The sequence below is a fragment of the Astatotilapia calliptera genome, chromosome 18 (assembly GCF_900246225.1).
Source record: "Astatotilapia calliptera chromosome 18, fAstCal1.2, whole genome shotgun sequence".
Classification (NCBI taxonomy): Eukaryota; Metazoa; Chordata; class Actinopteri; order Cichliformes; family Cichlidae; genus Astatotilapia; species Astatotilapia calliptera.
In genome coordinates, this window is record NC_039319.1 from 13,553,503 (window position 1) to 13,574,064 (window position 20,562).

At 39.8% G+C, this 20,562-nt stretch overlaps 2 protein-coding genes across 4 annotated transcripts in view; one reads left to right on the forward strand and one right to left on the reverse strand.

The window, feature by feature from the left end:
• Window positions 1-4,941, reverse strand: part of atp6v1h (ATPase H+ transporting V1 subunit H) — a 37,195-nt gene extending 32,254 nt beyond the window's left edge. Inside the window, exons 1-3 of one of the 2 annotated variants that reach the window (XM_026149489.1) lie at window positions 4,822-4,941; window positions 3,970-4,123; window positions 307-406 (exon numbers count right to left, since the gene is read on the reverse strand). In XM_026149489.1, the coding sequence (XP_026005274.1) occupies window positions 307-406; window positions 3,970-4,073 (204 nt within the window). In that variant the 5' untranslated portion in view covers window positions 4,074-4,123; window positions 4,822-4,941. The remainder of the gene's footprint in view (window positions 1-306; window positions 407-3,969; window positions 4,124-4,821) is intronic. The other variant, XM_026149490.1, reaches the window with a different exon arrangement.
• Window positions 4,942-7,748: 2,807 nt separating this feature from the next.
• On the forward strand, window positions 7,749-17,686 carry rgs20 (regulator of G protein signaling 20). Of its 2 annotated transcripts, none has more exons than XM_026149920.1 (5): window positions 7,749-8,142; window positions 14,536-14,702; window positions 16,086-16,160; window positions 16,258-16,492; window positions 17,224-17,686. In XM_026149920.1, the coding sequence occupies exons 1-5, from the start codon at window positions 7,954-7,956 to the stop codon at window positions 17,410-17,412; spliced, it is 855 nt and encodes a 284-aa protein (XP_026005705.1). In that variant the 5' UTR covers window positions 7,749-7,953; the 3' UTR covers window positions 17,413-17,686. The 2 variants fall into 2 exon arrangements, with proteins under 2 accessions (XP_026005705.1, XP_026005706.1); XM_026149921.1 differs by lacking the exon at window positions 7,749-8,142 and adding an exon at window positions 12,834-12,890.
• The last annotated feature ends 2,876 nt before the right edge of the window (window positions 17,687-20,562 follow it).

Here is a 20,562-nt window from a genome sequence, read left to right on the forward strand (position 1 = left end):
ACATGTAACTTCAGTAAAATTGCACAACTATGAAATGCTACAAAAAACTTTCAAGATTGCACGGTAAATGCTAAATTAGCACAGTGTTCAGCTGTCCAACTGCTTATGAAGGGAGATGATTAATGTTCATTGTTTTGATGTAATGCCCTCATTTATCTGAAATGGCATAACTAAGACTCCTCACTGTGACTGGTTTTTGCTTAATCTATAAGGCTGAAAACATCTAAAAGAGGTGGTATGAATTCCCTGAATGTTAACACTGATGAAGCACATAAAATGAACAGACAGTACAAAAGGACTCTATACCTGATGCCCCTCATTTGTCAGAATGACTTGTTTCTGATCAGAGCTGGCCACCTCAAACTTCTTGATGAATTCACAGTCCTCTGTTGAGATCATTTGACTCCTAAAAAAATCATGACATGATTTCCACATTAATACAAAGCTAAAATTGGACAAATGCAGCACTCCTAATAATTTGCAGTCTGGCTTTTGTAGAGCTCATTCCACCGAAACAGCTCTTCTCCTTATTGTTTCTGTTATATCTGCTCCCTCTTCAGCACATTTTGAGCACTTTTAAGGACTTTTCTTTAAGGACTTTTCTTATCACTGCTACACACATATGTTTTCAGTATTTCTTTTTATCCCCAAGAGGTTTCTAAGATTCAGATCACGCATGGGGGCTTAGACTCTATTAAAAGTTGGATGGCTGACAATATTCTCCAACTTAATAATAAAAAATCCTTGTTTGCGCCTCTGAGATTTGAGACTAAAGTAATGGAAATTCTAGGTCCTCTTTCTATATCTTCTATCAGGAACCTGATAACACAACCTATAACTTTTGACTCAACTTTCACTCTGGATGCTCAAATTATACCTCTGGTTTGCTCTTGGTTTTACCGGTTAAGAAATATTGCCAAAATTAGGGATGGGTATCGTTTAGGTTTTATCCGATACCGGTGCCAAATCGGTACTTTTGAAACGGTGCCGGTGCTCAAACGGTGCTCAAACCGGTGCTTAAAGAATGGAGAACACAAAATTGGTCCAAAAACCTCTCATGTTCAGCTGTTTTTTGTAAAAATATAACAATGTTAGCCTTTTCTGCAGCTATGGGGCATATATGGTATCACTCTTGGCTGGAAGCAGTGCTTAAACAATGGAAAAAACACAAACTTTGTCCTAAACCTCTCATGTTTAACTGTTTTCCACTTTTTCTTTGGTCATTTTAGCCTTTTTAGCCAGGGTGAAGGGAGTATCTGCCATCAAACAAGAAGACAGCCGCATGTAGCTATGATGATGTTTGCTAGTTCACCTTACATGCATTAATGTAATAACGTGGTTAGCCTACTCAACGTAAATTAGCTACTCACGCAGAAAAGAACGGCTGCTGCTGCCACCATCATCCGTCATCATTTCTGCTACACTGGCAGGGCTAGGGGCCAGGACTCTCCTCTTCGTGTTTTTGGGGGATGTTGCATAACAGGCAACCCACCCGCAGTAGATGTGCTCGGTGTGAGGTCTCGCAGCAAGCTATCAAATACGGCGCATTTCTGGGCTTTTAAAAAAAACGCTACGCGTCGCCAGGTGTTTCATCGGATTTGAGGTGTTACCTCCTTTGACAGTATCACAGTATCAGCTTAAAGCACTTGTTGCAGGCTGCTGAGTTTGCATATTTTGCTATGAAGTACAGCCAGACTTTTGACCGCTTCGCCTTGGACATTTTTAATCTGTAGCTCTGCTCTAACAGAACGTACGTACCTGGCCCCGCCTACGATCCTCGGAAACGTAAAATGATTGGCTAGAATCTAAAGTGTATCACAGCTCAGGAAAAAAAAGCACTGAAATAAAGCACCGAAATGTGCGCTGCTTTTCGGTCTGGTTACTACCGTTTATGTCAGAACCGGTGTCATCATGGCACCAGACACCGGTACCCATCCCTAGCCAAAATGCCTTTATATCATCAAATCTGGACTACTGTAATCTATTATTTAATTCTAATTGTTTTATTCTAAGCGCTCACATGTAAAACCATTACTGATTCCACTGCACTGGCTTCACATTAACTTTAGAGTCTACTTTAATATTCCTGCTCTGACTTTTAGAGCTCTGCATGGACAGGCAGCAGTGTACATCAATGAACGTTTACATCCATACCACCCCAGCAGGTCCCTAAGGTCATATGATCAGGGCCCGCTGGCTGTGCATCACACAAGGCTGAAAATTAAAGGAGACAAGACCTTTTGCAACAGTTGCCCCAGACTCTGGAACGTTCTCCCACTGAGCCTGAGATTTGTGGACTTTTTGTGGATTTTTTAAGTTCTAGCATTTGTGTTTTGAAATAATTTATGATATTTATCTTGAAAGTTATATTTTAATTAGCGCTGTCAACGTTAATCTCGTTAAAATGACGTTAACGCCATAACCACATTAACGCAGCAAATCTCCGTTATGCTAACTGCGCTAACACTGTGCAGCCCCTAGGCACGGGGCGATTGCTAACTGAGATTTGCCGTGTTAATGCGGTTATGGCGTTAACGTCATTTTAACAAGATTAACGCTGACAGCACTAATTTTTAATTCTAAATACATTTTTAATTACTTGGTACTGTAATGTGTGCAATGATTTGCTACACTCAAACAAAGACACTCACTGGAGGATTGGGATTTGCTCAGTCACTAACATGATCCTTTGAATTGCAAGGGGCAACGTAAACAATAATGTCAACTGACCACAATATACCACATTTCCTAGTCAAGACAAAGCACAACAGGTTCTGTAACGGTAGATGTTGTAAAAACAGAACAAAACAAAAAACAAACAAACATGCCAATAGTGTGACCACACTTATTCAAAGCTGAATTAAATCTGAAGATTTTTTTATGAGTCACAAATCATCCCTTCTTTACTAACACATGCTTGTTAAAAAAGGAAGTATCACTCAAGACAATGAATCTCAGTTCAAGAAAAGGAGCTTAGCTATTTTAGATTACAGGACGTAGCCAGCACTAAGACCATTAAAGTATGCAGAAAAAAATAAATATTCATGAAGTGACAGCTCAGCTTAATAAGATTTTGACACACTAACTCTCAGGCAACATACACAACAACAACAAAAACAGAAACCTAGATTTAATTTCAGATATGTGGGGGCCACAAAGCAATATCGACAACTGGAGAAGATGAGACCAGGAAGCTAAACTTACACGTGAAAAACCTGCAGTCTACTGATAGCTACCATGAAAGTGGGTTATTTTTGTTTCCGATTTAGAACATGGTTACCCACTGTCTCAAAGCTGAGGCAACAGGGTTCAAATTCAATCTGGGGCCTTTCTGTGTGGAGTGAATGCTCTCCCCATCTCTGTGTGGGCTCACTCCAGGTAATCTTTCTTTCACTGTTCAAAGACACGCAGGGGGTTAGGTTACTTGGTGATTCTAAATTGTCTGTATGTGTGAATGTGATCATGAATGGTTGTCTATCTGTGTCAGTTACTGAACAGGCCAATCCCAGTGTTTGCGGGCTGCATTAATATGACATGCAAGGTTATGTCAGGTTACAACTGAATAACATTACATTTAAGGGTTTCAGAGGGGTTTACAGTCACGATGTACCCTACTTACAGCATAGATTTTCCATTAATGCAAAAAAATAAAAATAAAAATTATAAACAAACAGCAAAGAAAGAAAAGCTTTGGATGTGGTGACAATGAAAGAGCAGAGAAATATATGTAATTGGTGAGAACAAAATACAAGACACGCCTTCCAATATAATTTAGCCCACTACAATGCAGATACCATAGCTCGAAAGAAGATACACATATAGTCAAACAAAATTATGATTTACAGTGTCTCCGAAAATCCAAATTGCATGCGATTTGTAAAAGAAGAATTCCTGACAGAACTGTTGTCTTGAATTACATTATTTTACATGTGTATATTACCATGAAGTACCGTTGTAATATGAACTTACTGAAGGTAGGACTGCCAGTTGACCTGATTGGCCCGAACCTCAGCTGCTTTTGCAGCAATGATGTTGGTTGGGACCGCAGCGTCCACAGCCCCGCGAATATCCATGTTGTATTAAATCCCTTACAGTATATGTCCGGATAGAGATCCAGCACCACCTTATGAGAAACAGATTCAAATTCAGTACAGTGACACCCCCCCCCCCCCCTTTCTTACCTACAAGCTGGAAAGTTGGAGAACCAAGAACAGAAACTACAACGCCTGGGTTTATGCTGTACTTGTTAATACTCAGTTAAGATGCTGTAATAGCTAACAGGGCTCGATATCTATTTATAAAGCTCTTAAGCGAGGGCGAAAGCTATTTTATAGCGTTATTCTTTCTTCGTGTGTGGATATATTAAACGTTTTCGTGCAGTTTTATTGTTTTAATTTAAATGGCTAAACGGAAAAACAAAACCAGCAGCAGCAGGTCAAGCTAGGCAACTAGCTTGCCCAATGTCACATCAAGTCATACATTTGTCTTCCTGAGAGCTGTGATAAAACAACTTATGACATAGCTTTTGGCACCAAGCTGTGCCTAAACTGTAGCCTAACACGGTTTGTACAAACAAATATGTCATTTATTAACGTCAAAGGCGACGCAAACATCGTTAGCTCAGAGCTAACCGATTGCAAAACAAGCTAAGAATGCTAAGATAAGCTAGCTGTGCTAATATAGCTTCAAAGCAATTCTGTAAAAAGCCCACATTATAACAGCTACACCGGAAGCAAGATTCAGAAACACACTTTTTGCCCGCTAAAAACTTAATCGATGCGTCAACGAACAACAGAGTATAAACTCGGTTAAATTTCTTACCCAGCTTCTGAGCTATATGAATGAACAGCTGACTGACTACAACACAGCGTCACGATCCGTCATGTGACAGTCAGTCAGTCACATGCACGCACTTCAGTGTGAAGTGCGGTCTTCAGAGCGGAAGAGGGTCAGCTTTTGTATTTTTGGATTACCACATCACCTTAGTGTAACAGTTAGGGAGAACAAGATGTAAATAAATGCCAAATAAGAATTACCTATAAAAAACGAATACAGAAATCCAGAAAGTAGCTTTGTGTTTAATGCATACGTACATTAACTACTAACTACTACTATTAACTACTTTTCTTCCTACTTTATATATTTGTTGTAAGGCGGTACTCGGGGGAAAAAATTATACTTTCTTTCTTACTGCGGTCGAAAGATGTAAATTTCTTTTTAGATTAGGAGTTTGTATTGAGACATATAGTGAGTTCTTTTTTTAATTTCCAAATTCAGCATATGTAAAGTATTTTAAATTACTTTATCCCCAGTCATTATCATCAGTAATGTACTCACTACTTAATTACTTACCATTAATGCAACACTAACAACCCAGTAACATATGATACACTTTTGTTTTCTTTGTTCCTTATTGCAGTTTTGACTTAAGTGAGAAGTGGAGATTTGCACTGAAGGGAGGACCAATGAAAGTCAGTAGACAAAAGACAAAATGCATGTGTGCGAATCAGAGGGAGAAGAAAGAGAAGAAAGTTCAACATGCAAGGCGTATGGGAAATTAGATGAGGTAAATATTTGGGATCAACCATCCAAGTAAGTGCACGAGACAGGTGAAGAAGCATCTCTAGGCAAGGTGGAATGGGTGGAGATGAGTGGCAGAAGTGATTTATGACAAAAGGACAGCACCAAGAGTGTAAAGCAAGGTTTAAAAGTTGGTAGTGAGACTTGATAAGATGTAAGGTTTGGAGACAGATTTCCAATGGGAATGACCAGGATGGACACGAATAGAAATGAACACATTAGGGAGTCAGCTCAGGTTAAGCGGTTTGGAGACAAGGGTCAGGAGGCCAAGATGAGATGTTTTGCATGTTTGGACATGTGCTAAGGATGGATAGTGAATACACTGGACAAAGGATCCTGAATATGGAGCTGCCAGGCAGGAAGAAAAGAGGAAGACCACAGTAATGATTCATGGGCATAATCAAGTAGGACATGCAGGGATGGGCTCATAGAGGACGATGCTAGGGATAGGGTGAGATGGAGGCAGATGATCTGCTGTGGCAACCCCTTAACAGAGCAGAAGAAGAAGAAGACTTAAGTGTTATTATTAATGCACAACTTTCACTTTTAAAATACCATTAGTTACTCACAGTTAAGCAAATCCTGATCTTTACAGTAAAGATAAAATATTTCATTTAATATTCTTGCATATTGGTTTTAAATTACAAATGTCAACCCACTGCCATTTACCATGTGTTGATATGGGCCACTTAAAGAGTTTATTGTTCATTGCTTGAGCATGTTTTTTATGGCGTGGTCTGCTGGGGCGGCAGCATCTCTGCTGGGGACAGGAAGAGACTGAACAGGGTGATCCGAAGGGCCAGCTCTGTTCTAGGATGCCCTCTGGACCCAGTGGAGGTGGTGAGTGACAGGAGAACGGCGGCTAAGCTGTCATCCCTGTTGGACAACATCTCCCACCCCATGCAGCAGACTGTGACAGCACTGAGCAGCTCCTTCAGTGGGAGACTGCGGCACCCACGGTGTGGGACGGAGAGATTTCGCAGGTCTTTCCTCCCCACTGCTGTCAGACTCCATAATAAAGACTTTAACTGATCAAGCACACACATCCATACATATGCAATAATACTAAGTGCAATAATCCTTTCTGTCATCGTTGTATTTTTACTCAGTTGTATATAGTATTTGTATTTGTATTCTATTTTTATCTTATTGTATATTTATTTTATTCTACTGTATATAGTATTTTATTTTATTCTATTCTGTACAGTTGTGTACTGTATTTATTCTTATTGTATTCTAATTTTTGCCTCATAACTTTTGCACTGTCCACTTCCTGCTGTGACAAAACAAATTTCCCACGTGTGGGACTAATAAAGGTTATCTTATCTTATCTTATCTTATCTTATGTTTTAACCTGTATTTCTTATTCAGTTTGCCATTGTATTGAGAGCTGTAGCCGAATTATTTATTCATTTATTCAAATTATTAACATATCAAGAAGATGTTCTATATCTGCCTATCTAAATAATTCAGGCACATGGTGGAAATTGGTGGCTCGTAAATAATTTATTACCCTAGTCAGTTGATAATATTTTGTCGTGGTTGCATTTATTACATTTCAGTTGACTAATGAAATCTAATAAACACAACCAAGACAAAGTTAAAAGCTTAAATATTAACACAAGAAAGTAGAATTTATAAATATAGACTGTAACATTTAAAATATTCCAGAGGATTGGAAATGAGAAGACACCAGCCAATCAATCACAATCAGCTTTGCTGTTGGCTGATGAGGTGTTTGAACTTTGTGGATTTGTGTGGATGACAGAGCACTAAAGTCAGATGAGAGCTCACACCAAAGACGTTAGATCTGTGTTGATCCATGCATGTCTGTAATAAGCACACAAGTATGACACATCAGAATCTTCTCAGTAAAACCCCTAATAAAAAGAGGCTGGCACCACTGTTGCCAGCAGATTGTATGCGTGCATATCAATAGCGTTAGACTTATTTTTGCTAAATGTTTCTTCTACAAGGTCCATTTAACAATTTCCATTGGAATAGAACTCAACATTTACAATCACAAATGATTCCAGGTCTACCACTAGTCCCTTCACTGTCCATCTAACTCAGACACTAAGACCTCCAGGCTTAATCTGGCCTAAGCTGGTGAGACGCACTAAAGCACAGAGGAATCAGGATTGCATCCACTGGGGACATTGTCCTAATCCCCTTCTGCCCTCTCCCTTGTAAACACCGTTCTCTTCGTCAGGGTCGCTCATGCTTTTCCCCACCTCTCGCTCTCTCTGTTGCAATGTGCTACAGAACGGATGCCGGGACAACATAGAGATGAAAGGAGTGAAAAGTCTGGATTTCTTATGATCTCAAAGAGACTTGAGCCTCACGTGGTGAGTGAGGCCTCATGGTCGGAGCATGCCATATGCTAGAGCGGTGAGGCAGTGGGAGATCAGGCCCACGTCTACACTGCGGGGGATCAAACGCACTAGGGCCCTGATGTGGCAGCGGATACGGAGACTGGTCCGGGCCTGTCGGCATGGTGCGGGGTACCCAGTCAACTATAATGACCCAGACCGAGAGGAACAGGAGATGGTGTGCCTTGAGGTATGGATGTGTAGTTTTTGTTTGTTTTTTTCTATTGCTTTTTAAAATTATTATTTATTGTTATATATAGCACTAATACTAATTCTACTACTACCATTTTATTTGGAGCTAATTTTCATGGAACTCATGCAGTCTCTCTAATTAAGTAAACCTAAAACTCTATAACAATTTAATACATTTTCCTCTGAATATATTTTACAGATTTTTCAACATGCTTAGCAGTATGGTTCTTATGTAAGACAGCGCCAATAATCAACACAAGATATCTAAAAATTAACAGAATACTACTGTTGACTATTGTAATCCTCAGCAAATGAGACATCCTTCATGCTATCTTTTGTTGTTACGGCAACCAGATTGCTCTTGTAGCATCATCAGCTTTTTTTGCTTCATGCCAAACTTCTATTCAGGGATGCACTTCCTGTTTGAACGGAGCTTAAGAAGATTAAAAGATAGCGTGCCTTGAAATAGTGTGATACAAGTCATTAGAAATCTAAAAACCAAATCACATGGTCAGTCACACAAAAATGGCTGACAACCTGCATTAACATCTCAGTGCGATATTTAATAAGTAATGACCGAATCAGAGTGTTGTGGATACACTCACAGGCTTACAATGTGATTTTGCTTGGAGTTTGGCAACAGAATCATTCTCGGTAAAGGGATAAACAAAGATTTCCGATGGCTTTCTGTAGTAAGGAGAGTCGTGTTGCTATTCACAGTGGGGAAGGGATTGTAAGAGACATGTGAGGACAAGGGAGCTGTTTCCATAATGAGAAAGGAGTCAGTGGAGAACTTGTGGATGTTGACATCAATCTTAGAAAGCCATAAAAACCCTTCTCATGGTAGACAATGATAAAGCACTGAGTTACACATTTTCTATTAACATATACTGATGAGAGCAAGTAAGGAGTTATCTTGCCTTAGCAGATGCAGATAACTAACTTAAAAATCGGGGCTTTGTCAGTCTGTCACCGAGCTGCAGCAAACGTCTCAATCTGATTTCAAACCGTGGACACTGACGCGCAGGTTGAAACCTTCAGATCGCCAGGACACCCTGACGTATCTTCACGTCAGAATAACTCTGAGTCTACTAAGTCTATGCTCAGTCTGTCACAGTGAAGATCATTCCTGTGCAGCTTTTGATATCAGGCTATTAAAATGATCGACTATGGAGTTTATTTGATTTGTTTTGGATAATGAACTTCACCTTTGGCACATGGATACTTATTTTCTACCAAAAAATGGCTTGGCCCGTTGTTATCTTAGCAAGGTCCAAGGTCCAATGAGACCTCTTTCCATTTTGGTGGGTGGCTGTGACTGCTGGCGGACTCAAGCAGAGAATGATGCTTTCTGTGTTCACTAACTTTCTTGAGTCAAACTGAGCTACTGGTACACAGCACCAATCACTCTGTGTCCTTAGACACTTCAATTCAAAGAGCGAGAAAGAAAAGGGCCTTCCATTCCTCCTCCAGGTTCGGCAGAGATACAACAGACAGTGTTCATGGAGCAAGGCAACAGAATTGATTCGCAATACATGAAAGAATAACAACCTGAGCGAATGTTCCAGCAGCGTTCACATTAATGCAAATGAACAAAGATGTGAAATCAAATTAAAATGGAGAAGCCAAGACTGTGCTTACTTTCTGGCATTGGGAATAGACATACATATTCTATACAGCAATGCTTAAACAAGTTCCCTCCCAGTTTATTATTTTTATTTATGTTACAGTTATTTACAGTTACTTATTATTATGTTGTCCCATGGTGACCTCCCGTCTATGAGGATGCACACCATCCCCATATTAGTGAAAAATAAGTTCTTTAACCAAAATTCAAAACATCCATATAGACGAGAATGCATTTTAAAATGCTTTTCAGTGCTTTTCTGCAGTTGGCTTTTTCATAACAGGCATGAAAACCTTTTGTAATCGTGTTCATGTGCTTTTGTTTGTGAATTTTATACTTGCTTTTGACATTTGTTTGATATGTTGTATGGTTATAGGTTTTGCTTCAGGCTCATGTTTATTCATAGATTCCTTTGCATTTTATTTCATTGTGTGTAAATGCCACCTGCCAATAACCACAGATGAAAATAACCACATGGCTAAATCTGGCATAACTGCATGATGGGCATAAGTGGTCATGCAAAAGTACATTGTACCTTTGAAATAAACTTAAACATTAGCATATGAGAAATGAAATGTCTATGACTCGATTCAGCTCCAGAGATCAGCACAGGCTCTGAATGGACTGTAAAACTCAAAATTACAAACAAAATTTTCATGACATTTAAGAAAGCGGATCCAGTATTACAGGATGTTGCTGTGCACAAAGCTACAAAATTATTTGTCCTGCAAAGTATTAAAAAATTATCCTGAAACAAATTTATTTGCCTCTAAATAATTGTGCTGAACTGGATCCCTCTGTGACGTAGCTGTTACGTAGATAAAGTGATGTTAAATTTAAAAGCAAAAGAAGTGATGAATCTGTGACTCAGTTACAATAATTAGCAAAACTGATTTGGCATGATTAAACTGAGTCTGACATTTAGAGTGCAAACAGCAATTTGATCAACACACTTCAGGGGAACAGAACAATTCATTACAAAACAACAACAAAAAAGCAAAAATGGCAAGTTAGATTCAAAGAGAGATAAAATTATATTTGATTGATTGATTTGATTGAACAGCTTCTCACAGATACCATGCATGATCTCTTGAAGTGTTTAAGTTGGTAACCATAGACCGTCTCCAGAACCTACCTGCATATTTAGCTCCAGTAATCAAATCTAAAGTTCATTCTGTCTCCCTTTAACCCACACAATGACTTGAATCACTTTAATCACCCACTGAAAGATTCTATTCATCTCGTCACACGGCTCTGTCGTCCTATTCTCCTTTGTGACCTTGTGTGTTCAGGCAAATTCCCACTTCTGCTCGGCCTTGTGCCATCTGAGGAAGTGTGTGTGTGCATTAAAGCATACACCCACATAAGCATCATTTATTGCTTGTGTGTATGTGCATGTGTCAATCTCACAGGGCTATCTGTGGGTCTAACATGAACACAAGGGGAGGTGTTAAATGAAGTGCTGTGGAGAAAGTCACATGATAACATCTCGGGGGTAATAAAGACGTGTCAGTGCTCTAAGTGCACCCCGGTTGAGCTCAGTCACAAAGTAAATAATGTGAGCAGGAAACAAATTCACTCTTTGCCCCCTTTTTTGATAAAATAACAGAACAGATGAATGTCTGTTTCCCAAGTGGAGCCACTGGCAGTGTCATAGAACAGTACTGGGTTTTTGCAGAAAGTGTAAGAACAGTTCTCCATGGAGTCTCCACACTCACATTTTGTACCACTTCTTATACCAGAGTGGAATTGGTGAGATTATTTTTTAGGGCACCAGGAGGCATCTTGACTGGCAACATGGCCCCAAAAGACACCGCACAAAAGCTCTGGTGTAAATTAAGAGGAATAAACTGGGTGTGTTACACTTTAGTTCTGCAGAAAAGACAGGTATTGTGGGCACAGTGCCACCTGGTGATAGTAAAAAAGCAATACATGGCCTATAGTCAAAGCAAAAGTGTCATTAATAGCATATAATGGATCACACTGAAGATGTATGAAAATATATTGTACTGCATAATTATACACTGTAATGCCTGTGCACATGTGTAAAATGATCAGGGGAAACCAAGTGAGAGCTCATAACACTCCAAAAAGCTTTCCATGTTGAAATCCATGGGCACACTTTAAGTCATCAGGATGTGGTGTCTTCCTATGTTGTAGATGGACGGAGCACATCGTGTTAGTGCCGTAGCTCAGTCAACCTCCAGGTGGCAGTGTTGTCTTTTAGAATAACACGGGTCGCAGGCCTGTGCTGTGGATTAAAACACGCAAGTCTGATAGATAATACTCTGTAAAGGAAAGGAAATTAAGGGGGAGGATAGAGGAGGAAATAGAAGCCTATTCACTTATATCCAAAAGAGACAATTCACATTGAAAGGATTTAGAGGTAGAAGTATTGCAACAGTATTCAAATATATAGTTTCGTCATCCCTCCCCTGTTTCTGGTTAAGCCTTTAAAGCGTTTAAACAAATATATTCTCCTGTGAGCGGATAAAACATACCGTATGCATCTGAATTTGTGCATGGCGTATCCATGCGTTGAAATATGAGCTCCGGGGTTTCTCTCACGACGTAATATCACACTAAACTTCACAAATGATTTAACATTAGTTGGCAAAGTCATGCCATCCTCCTGCAGGGTTTAGCTGAACGCAGTGGTGCACTTCATTAGCCGCTGAAGGTTTCAGCACCACAGACAGCGACTTCAAGCAAAGCCTCACTGGCGCAGTCACCCCGACTAAAAAGTGTTTTTTCCCCCCTGGTATTCTTGTTAAATATGTTGAGATTTTTTAATAGCAGTAGCGTTAAGTTTTAGGATGTTTTATTAATTTATTGTTTAGATACCTGGTACGAGTTTCTAATAAACTTGCCTCACGCAGTTATTCCTATAATGGTCTCTTACTGGAGTCTTTCAGTACCTGCTCAGCAAACCTGTGCCATACTGTAAGGTTTTATGCTCTTCGTCGGTCTACTACGAGCTTGAGAGAGGGCGCATGCGTACTGACTTGAAGCAGCCGGTTTGGGGGGGGGGGGGGGGGGGGGGGGGGGAGCCTTATGTGCCATCGGATGTAATCAAGGCAAAGAATTACCTCTTCTCGCTGTGCATACATGGTGAAATTGTAAGTACTGGTAGAAAAAGCGATGTATCGTTGCACTGACATGTTGTGAGCGGAGCGTTTGAGGCCGTTTCATGGGTATTTTTTTCTTTTTTCTTTAATGGCATGTAACTATCTAGCTGTACAGCGGGCTTTTAACGGGTCTAGGCAGTGTCTTTTCGGTGGTTGTCCAGGGCGATGAAGCTCTACGGTTCTTCGTGGTGGCACTTCCCATTGATATGATTCGCGACTTGCTAATGCAATGGTTTCTGCTGTGAAATCGCCCAGGGGCCATTAAACCTCAGTGTCGTCCACGTTTATGCCGCTGTGAAGGAGAACAGCGGTTTATTTGGCATTATCATGATTTATTCTCTGAATTGATACGACCACCCCCCCACCTCCTCCTCCCCCCATTTCATCGTCTATGGCTGTTGAGTCGAAGCATAGCCTACTGCAATAGTGTCAGCTTTGAAGTACCCGAACACCTAACGCGTAAAATATGCCATTCGGCAAGGCGCACGAAATCTGCAGCTGAAGCCAGCTCCGAATCTGAGTGAGAACACGGATCCATTTTAGAAATGACCTAACGGTATTGTATTCTCTGAAGGATGTGATAGAGCGATGCTGCGGTTATAGATTTGCAAGCTGCGCCTTCAGCCCTCCCCGCCACCCGTGGACCAAATCTCTAGACATTTTTTAAGCATCATTTCTTGTGTCAGGTAGTGGCCGGATGATGCCGACAGCTTTGTTACATAAATGATCTGACAGGATTTGGCAGTGCCTGACCTGATGATGACACATTTGTTAAAATCAGACAAGAAGTCATTCTCTGAGCATAGCCTGTCTGTAGTCTATAGGCCTACACACCAAGGGGATTCTGATGAATACACTACAGACCTATAGTCACAGTAATTACTCATGTACATGATAAATGTAGCCCAGAGGTTCATGACAATCTGAGCTTGTCAACTACAAATCCCTCCCCACTCCCCCTGAAAAAAGGCAAATATTTTCAATATTTGCAAGTGTATTTAATTTATTGCTCCACTTGGATTCAGTGAGCATTGTAAATCTTTTAATGTGGTGCTTTTACAACAAGGCGTTCACAAATTTTACATGTTGGATTACAGATATCGAACCTATGGTCTAAAATCCATTCTCTGTTTTTTTGGAGTGTGTGAGAGAGCACACAGCCAGTTTGAGATTAGAAAGACTGAAATGTTCTTGGCGGGTGCGTATTTGGCAGCAGGCAAAACAAAATCAGCAAAGTGTTACTCCATACTTGATTCCTCAAAACAGCATTCCTTTGCAGCGAGACCTCTGGGGATGCTGGCACATGCTTCGACCAGAAAGCATCAGCAGCCCATCTAAGAAACAGATTGGTGTCAACCTGTGAGGCAAATCTAAATAAATTTGATGAAGCTGTCCTGGTGAAAGTACCAGGGGGAAAAATAGACTCGTGATCAGGATTTCACACTATCATCAGCTCTACTGTCAGAACACCCAGTGATGCCCTTACTACCCTTGTTACCCTGGGACTGATTTGTATCACATGAATGCATTGCAGGCCAAGAGATTTTTCTTACAAGACAAAATCTCTGTTGAATACTATTTCTGACATGAACAGTCTGAACTCAGCGCCTCCCTCTCCCCTCCCCTCTGTCTATAGCCCATGGGATCAGAGCGGATGGAGATGCGAAAGAGGCAGATGTCGGTGCAGCAGGAGTCGGCAGCGGGGGGAACTGCACCGGCCCAGCAGGACCAGCCGGGCCAGGCTAACCCACGGGGCTCGAATGCATGCTGCTTCTGCTGGTGTTGCTGCTGTAGCTGTTCCTGGTAGGTGTTTCCCCAACTGAGAAATCACCAATTGTGGCACAAACATGGCCGACATTATTGCACACAAGGCAGGACGCTCTCAGCTACCGTGTCTCAACCGCAGGATTCAGCTTGTGCTTCATGGGCTTGACATTATATTTCTTTTTTTTTTGCGAATCTGTATCTAGCAGCACCGTGACAACAACGAACTAAAGATCATGCAGGGAGTGCATCTGCTGGGACCATTTCACAGTTTTAATAAGCCCATTAATTGTCTTGATTTCTGTAGTGTTACTGGAAATTTAGAGTTGGAGTTGGAGTAAAAATCAAAGTAGTTGGCAAATATATATTTGACTCTGTAATTTTCTGTAATTGAGTACAGTACAGGAGCATATTTAAACGATACTGACATATGGCTAAAGTTGCAAGAAACTTTTAAACTTACAACTGAACCTCAAATATTTTGGGGGGAAAACAAACTTTTTTTTTGTGAGGCTGTTTAACCTTTTTCTGATAGGACAGTGGCCTCAGGGTGGATTCAAACCCAGGTGTTCTGGATTAGTTTTACAGTATACGCGTCTCCTGCTTAACCCACTGAGATAAATCTGCACCCCTATTTGGAAACACCATTAAATGAACTATTTTCATTATATAAGAGACAGTTTGCAAAAGCACCGCCATGCTGGCTTTGATTTAGAACCCAGGAGTGGACAGCCCACGAGAGGCGTTTGTCCAGTCAGTTTCCGCTTGGTGTTTGTGCCGTTGTAGGAGGCTAGGAGGGAGCTCATCTGTCAATCATTTATCATGACACTATTTAGTTGCTGCCCATGAAGCGTCCAGTACTTGGAAAGCAGTTGCAATGCTTCATGTCCAAAGATATCAGTGCAGCCAGGTAACATCGAGCACACTCACACGATTTAATAAACGGCGGTTAAATGTGTACATACAGAGAGAGTGCATACAGCAAATTACAAAGTAGGTTTTCAAGCAAAAATGACAATTATTGGTCTCAGCTTCTTCTCATTATAGTTAACTTTACATGTTTGTGATCACGGCTGTTGGTTAAGTAAATCAAGCTACATGAATACACACTTTGGCCTAGAAGACACATTATGACGTGTCATACACAGTAGAAATAATCATTACTTGATTTCATACGCACATTCACTCTGCGTGGACTTGTGCATGACTTTAAAGGCCGAATATGTTGTACTACATTTAACTTGCACTTCATATAAATTATTGATGTATTTGTTTGATTAATAAATATACTAATAAAGAGCTTCTTTGTAAGCACACCTGCTAATAAAATGGAGGAAAGCTAAATGTATTCATAGTAACTGTAATAGTATAAAATTCTTATTTCGCACACCAAGTATGTTTATATGTCTGTGTTACCATTAGGAATGAAGATCGAGATGATAGGAACCGAAAGGCATCTTATGACGTCAAGGAAGGGACCACAGACTGTGAAGACTGGTCAGCTTATATCGCTGTACAAAAATGTGTTTTGATTTTTTTTTGTAGTTAAATGCATCCTCTTGGCTAAAGGCACTCTCTCGCTTATTCTGCACAGTCCTAAGCCCACGTTGGAGGAGGTGCACTCATGGGGGCAGTCGTTTGACAAGCTGATGTGCTGTCCAGCGGGGAGAAACGCTTTTCGACAGTTCCTTCGCACTGAGTTCAGCGAGGAGAACATGCTTTTCTGGCTAGCCTGTGAGGAGTTCAGGAAAGAGACCAATAAGAGTATGATAGAGGAGAAGGCTCGGGTCATCTACGAAGACTACATCTCCATTCTATCGCCTAAAGAGGTCAGAGAGCTTTGATTTAATCGTTTTGCAAATATTAGCGACCTGTTCGAACAAATACTGAAAGTATGTGTGAGTGTGAGGGCGCATCTAGAACATCTAGAAACAGCAGCACACTCCTTACATATTGAGCTTTAAACATCTAGTGATATAAACTGTTAGCATTAGGCAAAGGTTAGCCATTTCCCCCTGACTCCAGTCTTTGTGCAAAGCTAAGTTAACCAGTTCAAAGACTGTATATAAAAGATGGATGCAGCCTTTGGCTCTGAGTGGCTAAGAATGAAAAAATGACCCTGTTTCTTTCTTCCTGTTTGGGCACTTTCTTAATGGACTTCCACTCTTAATCACTAGTTTAGATTCTTTTTGTTATACAGCATGGTGTTCATTTTGTAACTTATTGTCCCCTTGGGGAAAATATCAGTACAGAGAATACAGAACAATAAGCCACTACTGCATGATTGTAAAGGTTTCTTGGTTTTACTGGTGTGATCCATGCCTTGAATAAGCCTGCTAGATGGTGACAGCTGCTAGATGGTGACAGCCAAAATGCTCCACTGGAGGCTTCAGTGAGTGACTGCACAGAGCCCTGGTCCATCTTTTCTTTACAGTCTATTAGCTTTCAGGTCGTCATCAAATTTTCAGTCGTGAAGCAAACAGTGACATTTCTCAAGGTTTTGTCGCACAAAAAGAGCACACGCTGTTCTTCCCTAACGGGCTATTCTCTCGACTCCCAGGTGAGCCTCGACTCCCGTGTGCGCGAGACGATTAACAGGAACATGCAGGAGCCCACATCGCACACCTTTGACGATGCCCAGCTGCAGATCTACACACTAATGCAAAGAGACTCGTATCCCCGCTACATGAACTCCCCAGCCTACAAAAACCTGCTCAACACCCTGTCAGAGCAGTCCCCTGAATCTTAGGGTGGTGATGACCTGTGATCTTTTAACTCTCTTTACCCCTCTCCCAGACCTTACCCCCCTTTTTTAAATTTTTTTCTTTGTATGTTCAGTGTAGGATTACATGAATCAGGCCTCGGGCCTGTCCCCTCCCAGGGATCTCAGCGCTATTGTGATCTGCACCTGACTGAAGACACTCAGGTCTTAAAATCTCCCGAGGGCTTGACATCACAAGTACTGCTACAGATCAACAAAGCAAAACACTCCAAAGGAATATGAATACATTTTAATTCTTTTGTTTTTCTTTTTCTTTCTTTTGATAGAAATAATCTATTTTATTTGTGTTCAGAGTTTTTTATGGTCTGTTGTTTTTTGTATGATCGTTTGGGGGGAAAATGATTCCTACTGTAGACTATATATTTATGAGTTTGTAAATAGTAAAAATGGAATTGTGGGTATTTTATGTGGAAACGCCTGGTTCTATTTCCTGCGTACAAAAATCAAAGCTCAAGTCAAAGGCTACACGTTAGCTCTACTTGCAGGCAGCTTTGTGGGGTACTGTACTGATTTTACCTTGTTTTCACCCCGTTTGGTCCCCTAACCTCACACTTCAGTACCTGTGACAGCGACTTGGCAACTCCAGTTCATGTAGAACCTGTGCGTGATTGAGAAATACTGTAAGCGTGGTGATCAGTGAAGTAACAGAAAGTGACAACAGCTCTTGTCACGGCGTGCAATTCGTTTCCTTAAGAAACTCAAATCAACGATGGAAGGGTGTTTTAACTTTTGTTACTTGAGCTTAACCACAAAAGATTGCCTGTCTAAGATGTTTATTTGAATTCAAGTGTTATTCACTGCACACCTCATAGGTTTATTATAGTTTTACAAGTGTGACATAAGTAATTCTATTTACCAGATGAAGTATTTTTTATTTATTGATGTATACAAACAATACAGAAAAACAAGTACAAATCATATTTAAAGTCCTGTGATGGACCAAACTCTACTAAGCTGTCAAAAAAACTTTAAATAATGTTATTTTTAAAGAGTATATGGCTCTGTTTTATAGGTCTGTAATTTCCTAATAACGTTCCAGAAGGTTTCCTTGAAGGTACTCTAATTTGAGACTAAATATAAGGAAAATTATTCCATCATTTAAACCCAAATAAATATGAATTCCTATTGTTGTAAGGCCTAAACAGCTGGAATGGAATCTGTTTTCACGCTGAGAGTAAGAAGATTTATGATGCTCTTAAGTTTTAAATCTAAAGCTTTTCATTCTCAATTTCCGCTTAAGTATTTGCTCGTATTTATTTGACTTTCTTCTCAGGCTAACTAGACTTTATTCAAAGTCATTTCTAGGGAACCTTCTGGAATACACTTTGAAATTACCAAAAAATCACTATTTAAGATTACATAGCTCGTCTATGATATATAATTTGACATGATTATCAGTGACAGTAGGTTTCCGGCCAGGTTAGCAGCAACACCAAAGCTACCATGTAAACTGTGCTCATACGTTTTATCGAGTGTTTCACTGAGTAAAATTGGAGTTGCCAAGTGTTTAATACTTTTATGTACTCTAATAGTTTCAGTTGAATTACTTTGTTGCCTCACAAACGTGTCACTCAAAGACAAGATCCTCACATGGGGAAGTGCCTTGACATTCAGTTTTACGACATCTTTCTCATGGGCAGCGGTTACTTTCAAACGCTTGCCATAAGCGTGGTTACTGGAGCGTGAAGTCAGTTTACTGGAAATTGTCCCTTTCATTGGCCAAAATATTAAGTGTTTTGTCTTGATTTCTTAGTCGTGACTACATCTGTTCACTTTGGTAGGGCAGAGGCTGACGACAGCACATGTCAAACAAAGATTGGCGGACAGGCCGGTTGATCTGAACTTCTTACCAACCTGCGTGCAATCTGAGTTGATGGGTTCACTGCGCGGATCAACCTCAAAACACAACCTAAGCCAGTGGTTTGGAGTGATGCCTATAAATGTTTCTTTCTTTTCTGTTTACTATATGAAATGTGTTATTTTGCGCTGAGTTTACTGAAGAATACATTTAAAAAAAAAATACGAATAATGTGAATGTTTACAGTAAATGGTTGATTTTTTTTTTTTTTTCTGCTACTCTTCGAGAAAATAATGACTTGTGGGCATTTCGATTAAGATAAAATAAAGCACAATAATTTTACTGACTCTGGAATGATTTAATCAGCAAACTGCATGACACCAATATCAGTAAAATGTGTCAGGAAACGACTTTAATAATGTCCTAACAGCAAATTCAACCAACTCGGTTCACTGATAGGAATGGAAGAATTCTTTCAGTACATCTGCCCCTGTGTAAGTTTGAGCAGTTTAAATTCATGATTCTTTTAAAAATAACGCAGATCAGGTGAAATCCTAATTAAGAACATTTAAAATCAAAAGTAATGAATTCTGTGAACTCCTTGAAATACATGGTAACGTTCACATGAGCACAACATGTCAATTAGAATTAAACAAAAACACTTTAATTTAAGTGCGCAGAGGATTGTAGCAATATGCAGTTACTTGTGTACCACACTATTTTGAAATGCTTTATAAACTTTGAAAAGTTCATACTCTTTCACAGTACTGTGCAAAGGTCTTGAGCCGCATCTTCAGACAGTATAATTTTTTTTTTTTTCCTGAAGGTCTTTTAAAGTTTATCTTTGAGAATTAGCTGCTTTTATCTTTTAAGTTTTTGTTTTGTTTGTTTGTCAAGCCACTTAACCCTGATCTGTGAAACATAAAAGCAAGAGATGAACCAGTGTTGTGTTGTTGTGTCTACACATAACAGACAACCTAGCATAGAACCAATTTTAAATTCTATATTTAGGTACAAAGGTAACATAGTTTGACAGGTACAAACACTCTGTTAAACCCATTTAATTAAATAAATAAGATAAATTCTACTTAACTCACACATTGACAGTTTGATTTAAAATTCATTGTCTAAAATTTTATGGACCTAATTGTAACTATATAGGAATATTTTGCTGTGTCTGAATTTTATACAGGGAGCTTCTTTCATAAAAATGGTCATCGAATTCACAATAAAAAAAAAAAAGTTGTTTCGTCAAAGGTTCAATTAAAAAATAAATAAGAACGTGAGATAAAACATATAGAGAAGTGTAATGTCTACCA